The sequence below is a fragment of the Amborella trichopoda genome, chromosome 6 (assembly GCF_054954075.1).
Source record: "Amborella trichopoda isolate Santa Cruz 75 chromosome 6, AtrichopodaSantaCruz75HAP2 v2.0, whole genome shotgun sequence".
Taxonomy (NCBI): Eukaryota; Viridiplantae; Streptophyta; class Magnoliopsida; order Amborellales; family Amborellaceae; genus Amborella; species Amborella trichopoda.
The window spans coordinates 51117500-51128439 of record NC_142341.1 but is presented as its reverse complement, the minus strand read 5'-3'; the positions used below and the strand labels follow the sequence as shown (position 1 = coordinate 51128439).

At 36.3% G+C, this 10940-nt stretch overlaps 1 protein-coding gene across 1 annotated transcript; it reads right to left on the bottom strand.

The window, feature by feature from the left end:
* Positions 1-5849: 5849 nt before the first annotated feature.
* LOC18448701 (BTB/POZ and TAZ domain-containing protein 3) lies at positions 5850-9438 on the bottom strand. The gene is made up of 5 exons (XM_006858762.4): positions 9053-9438; positions 8269-8399; positions 7477-7783; positions 6223-6536; positions 5850-6110 (listed from the first exon to the last, which is right to left on the bottom strand). The coding sequence occupies exons 1-5, from the start codon at positions 9416-9418 to the stop codon at positions 5957-5959; spliced, it is 1272 nt and encodes a 423-aa protein (XP_006858824.2). The 5' UTR covers positions 9419-9438; the 3' UTR covers positions 5850-5956.
* Positions 9439-10940: the final 1502 nt, after the last annotated feature.

Sequence of the window (10940 nt, the reverse complement as noted above, 5' to 3'; positions counted from 1 at the left end):
AGCTGGGGCATAGGCCAAGTAGTCGGCCCGAATCAATTTTTTGAACATTGATATTCAATACATTTCCCTTCTTGCTAAAAATGTGGCGTGCTCCCTCGTCATAGGATGCAAATCTCTCTAAGCTTGGCAAAATGGGGTGTGCCTCTCACTAGCCCTTTCTCTCTCGGTGTCACTTTCAGGTTATATGTTGTATGTAACAAGATAGAAAACTGTATATTATATGTAACAAAGATATGAAAGTGGATATTATACCATTATATTATCATTATCATTATATGAGTAATGATCCTATAGGATCTTTTCTCACCCATGTGTGTAGGATCCCGAAGGATCAGAAATAAATTTGGTACGGATCCCTAGAAAAGTTATCACAAAAGTGTGGGACTTGATTTTTTTAGAGATCCATATCAAATTTAATGGTGATTCTTTGGGTCCTACACACATGAGTATGAGAGGGTCCTGTAGGATCATTTTTCATCATTATATATAGGAAAACATTTATATGGAGTTGAGATTCAAAACAATCAAATTTGAACCTACCTCCAAAATTTCATTAGAAGATGTTGTTTTGATGCCAAAATATCTTCAAATTGATCATCTCAACATCAAGATGCATGGACATGAGAAAAACTTGGATTTTAAGTTTTGGAAATAATGTATTTTGTAACACATTTTTGGACCGTCAATTTTCAAGATTTCCAAGTTTTCATAGATCTGTCGATCTACACTATTTTTGAAGCTTTAAATTTTATAAATAAATGTAAAAATATGTTTTAAGGCTATCATAAAGATTTTCAAAAGTGAAACCCCATTTCTCGACAATATTTGAAAGTAGGCTTTAATTTGATCATTTAGAGCCTAGGCTATGTACAAACAGCACCTTTATATATAATGAAACAAAAAATTGTGTGGGCCAGAATTACTTTTTCAAAGAGCTCCTCTCTCTCTCTAAGGTTTTCTATAGTGTCTGGCTGCTGTCTCTCTCATAAAAAAAATAGCAAATCTAAGACAAGCTAGTCGAAAAGTTCCATTTCACATCAACCGTGATCCAATATCTTGGACTTGGAGAGGATGGCAAAGAAAAGCGAGGGATTCTAAGCCTTGGTGCTCTAGTTCTTATACATTGTAAATTGGGTTTTAGACCAAGTCATACATGGTTTAAAGACTCTAGGTTTAGACTCTGCAGGTTTGTATTGTGAAAATTTTAAAATATTTTGTGTTTGATTTTGAACAGATTTATTTATGTTCAAATATTGGGATTGACTGCAAAGAGATTATTTATCTTTTGTATATGGAGGTCACAATCATTTACGTTCATTAGATGTCAAATTGGATGGCTTAGAACGAGTCACACTGTCTAATGATTGTTTTTTTTAAAAAAAAAAACTGTCTATTACATATTTTGAAATTTAAGGGACAACAGTGATTGTGACCTTCATGTAAAAAAGATAAATAATTTCTTTATAGATAATCTCTACAATATTTTTTGTTTGATCAATACAAAAGATTGACCAAATTTACTTACATGTTGATAAGTGATTAGGGCAGTTTTCGAACCACTTAAACGCAAAGTTTCCCCCACACAAACTCATAATGCGACCAATCAATTTTTCCCTTGGTCGTGATAGGGCAGTTCAATTTTTTGCCGAGGTTATCTCGAATCCTCCCATGTACTGCGTACTGTTGATTCGGCAGGATTTTTCGATGTGTCTTTCTACCACTCTCACCTACTTCATTGTTACCATAGTAGATGAATTATGATGTTCAAGCCTATAAAAATCTCATTTTTCTTTACTATAAAATCCAAATTTTGAGTAGATGGCTTAAAACTTTGCTCCGACCAGTGTTGACCATGGCTACCTAAAAAATCGTAGTTTCGTAGTCATGTTTGAACTAATTTTAACGAGACTAGTTTCTCTATGATTCGCAACCAAGTCCCTATCACTTTCGAAGTTTCAACCAAAAGGCATGTAACCTTTTGGTCTCATGATTCCCCCTAATAAGGTAATATCATCAAGAATGTGCAATTCTCAAAAAACGATTGTTTCAAGGGTGCAGTTGGCATACGGATGCATATGTAGCTATAGAGGTACGGTGCATTTTTCAAATTTTATCATGGTATATAATTTTGATGTAAAATGTTTTTAGGATTATCTTAAAATCTATTTTTATATCTAATTATAAAATTTTAAATTTCAAAAATGGTAAAAATCAAGTAGATCTATAAACATATGAAAATCTTAAAAATGAACGGTGTAGATAATATGTTGTAAAATGCATTATTGCTGAAACTTAAAATCTTTTTATTTTTCATTGTCATACATCTCAATGTTGAGATGATCAATCAAAGGGTTTTTCAACATTAAAATTACCTTGTCCAATGGATTTTTGAGGTGCATCTGTAGTTCTACATTATAAGGTTGCGTCTTTATATAAACTTTTTCCTTGTTTCAATATCCATCCATGCTTGATTACATCATCTAAACTCTAGGTTGAATGCATCTCTTATTTTGAAGAAAGCAAGGGCATATGTGTCTTTTTGTCCAATTGAAAATTTGAAAAAAAGAAAAAAGAAAAAAGAACAAAGAAAAAAAAGGACTCAAGCTTGGGTTGAAGTGGTTAGCATCTAACATTTAACGACGCTATATTTCAAGTTTGATTTCTACTACCGAATGAACCCAATAAAAAAAAGAAAATAAAAATATAAATAAAATGATATTTCAAAAACCTAGGACACCAAAGGTGTTGCTTGTTGATTATGCAAAGAGAAGTCCCCAGCGTAGCTCCAGTTATCTATGTTTCAGTGGGTGATTGGCTTGCCAGAGTGCCTAATATGACCATGGCTCAGATAATACCCCATTCTCGAAGTAGTGAAATAATTGAACCAAGGCGCAGGAAGATCATTGAGCATCACTCTCGAGGATCATCATCTTTTTTGGAAGAAATTGGAGCTCAGTCATCATCGGAGCTTTTTTTCAATTATTTGGATCGGCTATATGTATCCAGGTATGCCATTCTGCTCTATCAAGTGTCGTACCCTTAATAAGGCCACAAGTCTCCATATCTTTTTTCACTACTTCCAACCATGAATATATTCCAATGATGTTAAAAATCTTTGATCCTTATCATCGCCCGCCAACAGATGGGGGTCATTGATGTGGTTCGGACTCATCCAAGCACGAATAGCCCAATTGGTAGCTTCTACTCACTATACCGCCTATCTATTGATTGGATGGTGATAGACACTTGTATGGCCCTATACACTTCATTGTCGTATAGATCATAGCATACTGGCCCACATGAAGAGGACATAAAGGGTAGTTATGCTAGTTCGTTAATCACCATTTGATAGTTCATTTCCATATATATTGCACAGAAGAGATGAAGTTGCCTAGATGGAGTCGGTCACTTCTCAAGTTAGCACCAGATTGGAGCAGGTGGTCCGAATAGTCAGATTGCTAATCGGCTGGTCCAATTCAAAGCAAGTACTAAGTTTAATTGAAAACTAGTCAAAATTATTTTTTGACCAATTTTATCTTGTAGGACCAATTGGCTTTGACCAACTAAACAAAGATGGACAATTTTCAATAGGTATATGTTTTGTTAGCGCTGCAATCCTATCAAAGTAAAAGCCTCACCTCAATACTCTTTGAAAAATGTAGTTTTGGTGTTGGAAAACTCTCAAATCGATCATCTCGGTCTTGACCATTATGGTTGTAAAAAAAGTTTAGGCTTTCAAGCCTTAAAAATAGTATATATTGTTGCACATTATTCACATCATCCATTTAGCCCTCGGAATTAAGCTGTCATATGTCTGCAAGATTTGTAGCGTTTTTTAAGCATCAAATTTCATAGTCAATATTGGAAATTAATTTTAGAGATATCATGGCGATTTTTAATGCCCAAGGGCGCTTTCTAGATGAGGATTTTTAGTAAGACTTTGCTTTGTTTTCATAAAGCCTAAGCCCCATAAAAACGACATCCCTTTTAATATGTTTTATATTTTAAAATATTAATTTTTCGGTTTGACCAACAATCGGATTGATTTTGATTTATCCAAAACCCTTAATGGTTTGTTGCTTGGTTCAATTCTCACAATAGTGGAGAATTAGAAAAGAAATGCACGAGTTGATCTCTGGTCTAAGTTCCATGTTGGGCAAAATTGAAATTTGCGTGCTTAACGGGTTTTGATTATCAAATTCGATCTGATTCTCAAATTGCAATTGGACTCTTAAATTTGATGCTTGCAATATAATTCCAAGTTGTTTTGCAAAAGCTTCGAATTCTCTTTGTAACACCACCACTGGTTCGAATTCTCTTTGTAACACCACCACTGCCACCATCACTACGAACGCCACTACCACCCCCTGCTCCACCATCATCACTACCCAACCACCAATACTCCAGCACCTGCTCCACCACTGCTGCCGCCGCTGCCGCCGCCCAGCAGCCACCACCTCCACTGCTCCATTATCACCATCACCTCGCTCTACCACCATTTCCACTCTTTTATCACGACTCCTGCCGCTACCACCATGTATCCAAAACCTGCTCCACGACCACGACAACTCCTCCACCCTCTAAGTTACCACCACCACAACTACTTCACCACCACCAAACCCTCACACAACCACCACCACCATTGCCACTTTACTGCCATGACCACCAACCCCATGCACAACAACCACCACCACCACGACCACTATCGGAACATCGGTAACAATGGCACCACGCCATGCGCTCCACCACCACTATGATGGCGTCACTGTCACCACCACACTGCCCTCATTATACCATCGAGACTGCCACCATCACGTCATGAAATAACAATTTGAAACTCAAATTGAAACATTCAAGCACCCATAGACAACTAGTGATTATCAATTAAAAATTATAATACCATGTGGTCAATTACAATTTGAGAACAGAGAGAAAAAGAAAGAGAAAAAGAAAACACTATTTCACTAAATTTGAAATCAATCAGAGAAGTTGAAAAAGTTTTAGGACCATGTAGAGTGTAGTTACATGCATCATGCAAACAAGGGTTCCAAGTAGGAGAGTATTATGGTTTTGCTTTATGACAAGAATCAGTTGGAGAATCTCTCTCTCTATCTTACACACATGAAAAAGTTTTACACCATGAGGAAACATGAGAAAAACCGTTTCCAAGAAATAATTGCTTTAAAACTCCCTCTCAACAACAGCAGCACTACAACTGCTAATTCAACAAATCCTAGGTGACCACTTTCCTTACTTTCCTCTCATGGTCTCTAGTAGTACTTTAAAACCCACTGATTTTTTATCCAGTTCGTTGATTCGGACCGAAATAGGCCGGGAACAAAACGATTCCTAGTGGTATGGGTCGTGGCACGGTTCCCCTTTAAAACCACGTTACATATTTTTTTTCTCTTTTGTTTTAAATTATCTATTTTTTCTTGGGTCTCCTTTAAATCCCCACCCAAGAAAAAGTAGATAAGCTTAAAACAAAAAGAGAAAAAAAATATGTAACGTGATTTTAAAAGGGAACCGTACCACGACCCATACCACTAGGAATCGTTTAAATTTTTCCCCTTTAAATTTTTCTTTGAATCCCCACCTAGGATTTGTTGAATTAGCAGTTGTAGTGCTGCTGATTCCCCCACAAATCTTGGGTCTTCTTGGACCACACTCTTAAATGGGTGTGGATAAAGAAACAACATTGTTCCCAAAGTTTTATGCAATGGGGCCACGGTTTGGTCGAGAATCAATTTCATTCCATCAAGTAAATTCGCAGCCTCTCTTTCAAGAGAATCACAGAAGGCCCACAGCTTCACATTTATGAAAACACAAACAAATGTGTCACATTGTGGTTTTCTTTTTGAGTAATTCACAAATTTGTCACAATCTTTATTCTTGAACATGCAGTACGTTTGACACTCCATGTGCAGGGGGTGCTTACTATGACACAAAATTAACATTACCAGGTATTTATATTTATCCCATAAGGGCCAGAAGCCTTAAACTTTGACAAAGAATTGACAGTGGCTTTAGCAGCCATAACTTTGCTCACCAGCAGATTCCATTTCACCTCATCCTTCTTGCTCTGCTGCTTCATCTTCTCCTTAAAATGCCTGCACACAACCATCATCAATCATATCCTTTTGTGAGAGAGATAGAGAGAGAGAGAGAGAGAGAGAGAGTTATCGATAAATAAAGGCAGAAGTTGGCCTGAGAAAAGCTTACTTGCATAGTGGGACCTTGCATACGTCAGGTTCCCCACACATGCGAGAATGGAGCTCAAGCAGCTGCCACATTCTCTTGCAATGGGTGCACCCACCAGGTACCCGAACCTTGCAGCTTGAGAAATGGCGAACAAGCAATTCGAGCCCCTTACAAGCTGGAAAATTGCAGGCTCCCTCACCGCCTTTCAGTACTTTGTCGTGAGGTCCAATGTTCCTGCACCCATCTTTGCATATGTGCATCAGGGCCTCCATGGCATCATACAGTTGCAAGTATATCTTCCTCTCCTCGATTCTCTTCGTCTTCTCTTGCTTTCTCTGCTCATGCAATAACAATAATTAGCATTATCTGATAGAAACATTCACTATACAATATTAGTTAGGAAATTAAAGAAACATTTGGTATGCAAGTTCAAATATTAAAAGTCGACCCTATAAGCACTTCCATGTGGAAACATTCACGAGATGATATCCATCAGGAAATTAGAAATATTTGGTAGCAAGTTGAAATCTTAGAAGACGACCCGACTACCCAAGAGAACTGAACTTTGGAGAAAGTATGGTGTCAACAAGATAGTTTCTCAGTTTGTAACAGTCAACATGAGAGCTCCTATGAATTTGAATTTGGTGGTTTTTTTCTTTCTTAGGCATATAATATCATTTTCCGCCAAATCCTTCCACAGAAGAAATTGTATAGCATGTTCTCTCCTACTCAATAAAATGAAAATTGCAAGAAATATATATTAATAACTATTGTTACATATTAATACACATCCCATTTGTCTTTCAAATTCAAGAGATTAGAATAACTTCATTTCATTTTTTGTAAAAAATAATTATCAGGAATCGGGAGGAAAAACACCTACAAAGTTTCAATAAAAAAGATAATCTTCATTTGTCATGATCAGAGGGCTAAACATGCATACAAATACTAAGAAATATCTGTTGATTTGCTTTCGTTGTTCACAAATAGCCAAAACAGCACTGCCTTTTCAAAAATCTTTCGCAGGTGGGCTAGTTTAGGAACCCCAAGTGAAAATAAGGGACCTGCCTTTCTTAGTAGATTTTATTTTTACAATAAGGTTCAGATTTTGATTTTTACAAACAAAAATTACATATTTTCATCATTTCCATAAACAATAACAAGAAAGAAGTGATAGAGAGAGGAAAAAAAAAAAAAATTTCTAGTACAGAGTCTTTTTTGAATTACAACTAAAGAAAAATTTGAAAACATGACATAAACTTAAAAACTTCATACCGAATCAGCCTCCACAACGTATTCAAGAAGCTCCTGTTCAAGCTGAGGATCGGTTTTCCTCATCACCTTCCACCCTTCTGAAGTTGAAATGCTTTTGAAATTGTTCACAATAAAGCGGATACACAAGAGTTCAAGTCGTGAAGCATCACACATGCGAGCCAATTGCAAAGCATCAATCACATTCTCCATCGTCAAAAGCCCATGTTCCAAGTGTTCACTACACACTCTTTTAAGGGATGGAACCGAGAATGTGTGCGATAGGACCAGCAAGTGCAGGACAAACCGTTTCATTGCTTCCTTCTCATAGCTATAACAAATTCACCAACAAAAACCAATTCACAACCCAAAATGAAAATGAAGGCATGGCCCTCGAACGATATAAGATACACATACATAGCAAATCGAAAACATATGCATTTTTTCTAAGCATGGAATCATAGAATGCCACAATAGGGAAAATCAAAAGGGAACCCACAAGAGGGAAAATCAAGAGGGACCAGAACCTCTCTCTCTCTCTCTCTCTCTCTCTCTCTCTCTCTCTCTCTCTCTCTCTCTCTCTCTCCTTTTTCTTTTCCTTCAAGAATTCCAAATTTTAATTTTTTTTATTAACAACAAGGATCGATCCGTAGCCAAAGAAGAATAACAACAGGATTGAGGTTTCGTTCAGGATTAAGAAAGCAAGTTTTGATCTAAATAATCAGGAAAGTTCATAATAATATTAAGATGCCTTGTGATCTTTGGGAAAACTGAAGTAGTTCCTTAATGCCATTTTACGGATGAATGTCCTCTTACCAGGAAGAGTAAAGGAAGCGCACAAAAGTGCGCACAGCTTCTGAAGGTACACCAGGAATTCTGATACATGGAATGCGATCCTTTGCTCTCATCTGATTTAATATGTTCCGGAAAACGGGTGAAGCGACACCCTAACAACACAAGAACGTTATGACTCAGAGAAAGGACAATTCATATGCGAATAGATCTTATGAAGGCAATGCATCTGATTTCTTGACTAGAATCATTTGAGCAATGACTGAAATTTTAGTTTCACTAAAGCAATCAGACACCACAAAAATTTTCAGAAACAACTCATATTTAGAATGCAACTACTCCTAAAAATCGATGTGAGCATTTCCAAATCAGAGAACATGAAGTGAACAATAGGTTAAAGGCATGGGGTACCACTGAAAGTAAATATTCGTGATTAATCCTAAGAAAAATGGGAATAATGGTGTAACCATTCATGAACCTCAGGCAAATTCAGTAGGCAATACAATTAAAGAAAAAATCAAAGGGCATCATCATCACTTAAGAATTAGAGATCACTTTTACATATCTTAAATCTTCTACCTTATAACATCTAGGAAAGTCAAGAAGCAAGGTCTTGGAGTTTGAATTCCAAATTACCAATCAATTAGGTGAGTGATTTAGCTTATTCTTCGGTGACTTTACAATCATTTTGTACAAAATCAAATAATTTGTATTATTTAGCTGATGATTCACAAGACCAATGGATTATAGATTAAAAAATGCACGACATCTTATCAGCACAACAAAAATGAGGAATGGTTTCACTTACAAGAATGTTTGAGTGAGAAGGGATGACGGCCTTGTCATCAGTTAGAATATGAACATCAGCTCTGTACCCTTCTTCAAACAACCTCTCCCATGTGTTCTTTGTTTCTTTTGGGACCCAACTGTAGCCTGAGCGCCTATGGGAAGGATCAGGGGTCTTAGAATAACCAAGAGAAGAAGGGAGCGGAGGAGGCTTAGGTATATTGGTGTTAGCATTATTACTGTTATTCACATTGCTATTACTATTAATCCTTTGGTTACAAGAGGATGTTGAAAGTTCAGACACTGCAAAAAGATCGGCCGGAACTCGGTCCTCATATGCGAGATAAGTTGAGGATATTGTGCGAGAAAATGGCTCCAATTGTGCCATTTTCAATTATTTGTTAGAACTAACAAGACAACCTGCCAAAAAAGGAAGGAAAATTATCAGATAAAACAGAGGCCATAGAAATTTCTCATATCCTTTACAAGGTTAACATGGAGAAGGCGATGGAGCAGAAGCTTAGAAACAACAAAGAAAGAAGACAAATGAGCCTTTGGAAATATCAACCATGGTAGCAATCCTCATATCACACATATTGACAGACAACCGACCCCAATGTACATATAATTTACCAGTTATTCAAATATCGGATCAAGCTCCGAATTGGCAGGGGTGCTATTCTGCTTCCCCCGGTCAGACTCCCACTATTCCAGCACCTGTCCTGGTAAAAATTACAAACCAGAAATTTTGGCCCCAAATCGCTAGTGTCCTGGTCCCATCCGACTAAGGTGATTCCCGAGTCATACAGGAATTTTTGATTCACTGGAAGAAACTAATTCAAACGAAAGGAATGCAAAAAGGGATGACATCTGTCTCTCTCTCAGTCGTTTTTCTTTGTGGATTGGTAACTAAAAACTCAAAATTTATAGAAAAATATGAGAGTGAACATGAAGCAATCTTGTTTGTAACAAGAAATCCATTTGTAGGGAACAATGTCTATTACACTCTACAAATCATTCATCTATTTTCAATTAACGAATAAAAGTCCTTGTTTTCATGAACATTGTAATGGTTTATTCTTCTCCACAGGTCCCCAAATACTAGGATAAAAATTGGGGTTGATCTTTTTCCATCAACTAGAATCATAAAATATCATTATAAAACAATCGTTGTGATTTCTATCTACAAGAACATATACAGAGATCCAAAACCCTTTGAACAAAATTTTCTTTTCTTATTGTGAAATCATACCCACCTTATTGAAATGTATGATGATATACCTTTCTTGATAGTTAATAAGAAGACACTGGAAAATGAAAAACTGTGAAGATTCTTTGTTCTCAATCAGGAATTCCACACAAGAACCAGAAAAAAATTGCAATCACCACCCCAAATTCTCTTTTTCCACACAAGGATCATGATTCCAAACTTCAGTGAAAAGGCAAGAATTCACTGTAATTGATCCTTTTCTGCCATAGCTAGAAAGCTTCTTACCAAAAAAAGGGCAATTAAAATAAAATGAAAGCTTCATGCTTTATCAATGGAAAGACGAAACAGAACAAGAAATATGAGAATTATTAGAAAAACATAACAGAAAGAAACCCACATTTACAACTTCACGGAAGCAAAGATGCCTAATATTGCAAGTATTTTTACACAAATGCCATTTAATCCTTATGATACCGTATATTTATACGGTCCTATATTTCATCTGAATAAAACGTGTATTTAAGAATTTTATGTTGAAAAAAAGATTGAAAAACGTACATCTCATAATTTCTGGGTTTTTTTTTTTTACCCCTTTTTCACTGGCAAAAGATAATGGATTTAACCACAAAAAACCGTAAAATTTCACCTGGTAACCAAGTCACTCTGAAACTTGTTATTGACCAGAGTAATAAATATAGCT

What these genes read in the sequence shown, in the direction of transcription:
- LOC18448701 (XM_006858762.4), bottom strand. Translation starts at nt 9,418, where the DNA reads ATGGCACAATTGGAGCCATTTTCTCGCACAATATCCTCAACTTATCTC. An exon ending in ACGTTGTGGAGGCTGATTCG is followed by an intron (nt 6,537 to 7,476) that starts GTATGAAGTTTT and finishes TTGCATGAGCAG; the next exon opens with AGAAAGCAAGAGAAGACGAA. An exon ending in TGCAAGGTCCCACTATGCAA is followed by an intron (nt 6,111 to 6,222) that starts GTAAGCTTTTCT and finishes GGTTGTGTGCAG; the next exon opens with GCATTTTAAGGAGAAGATGA.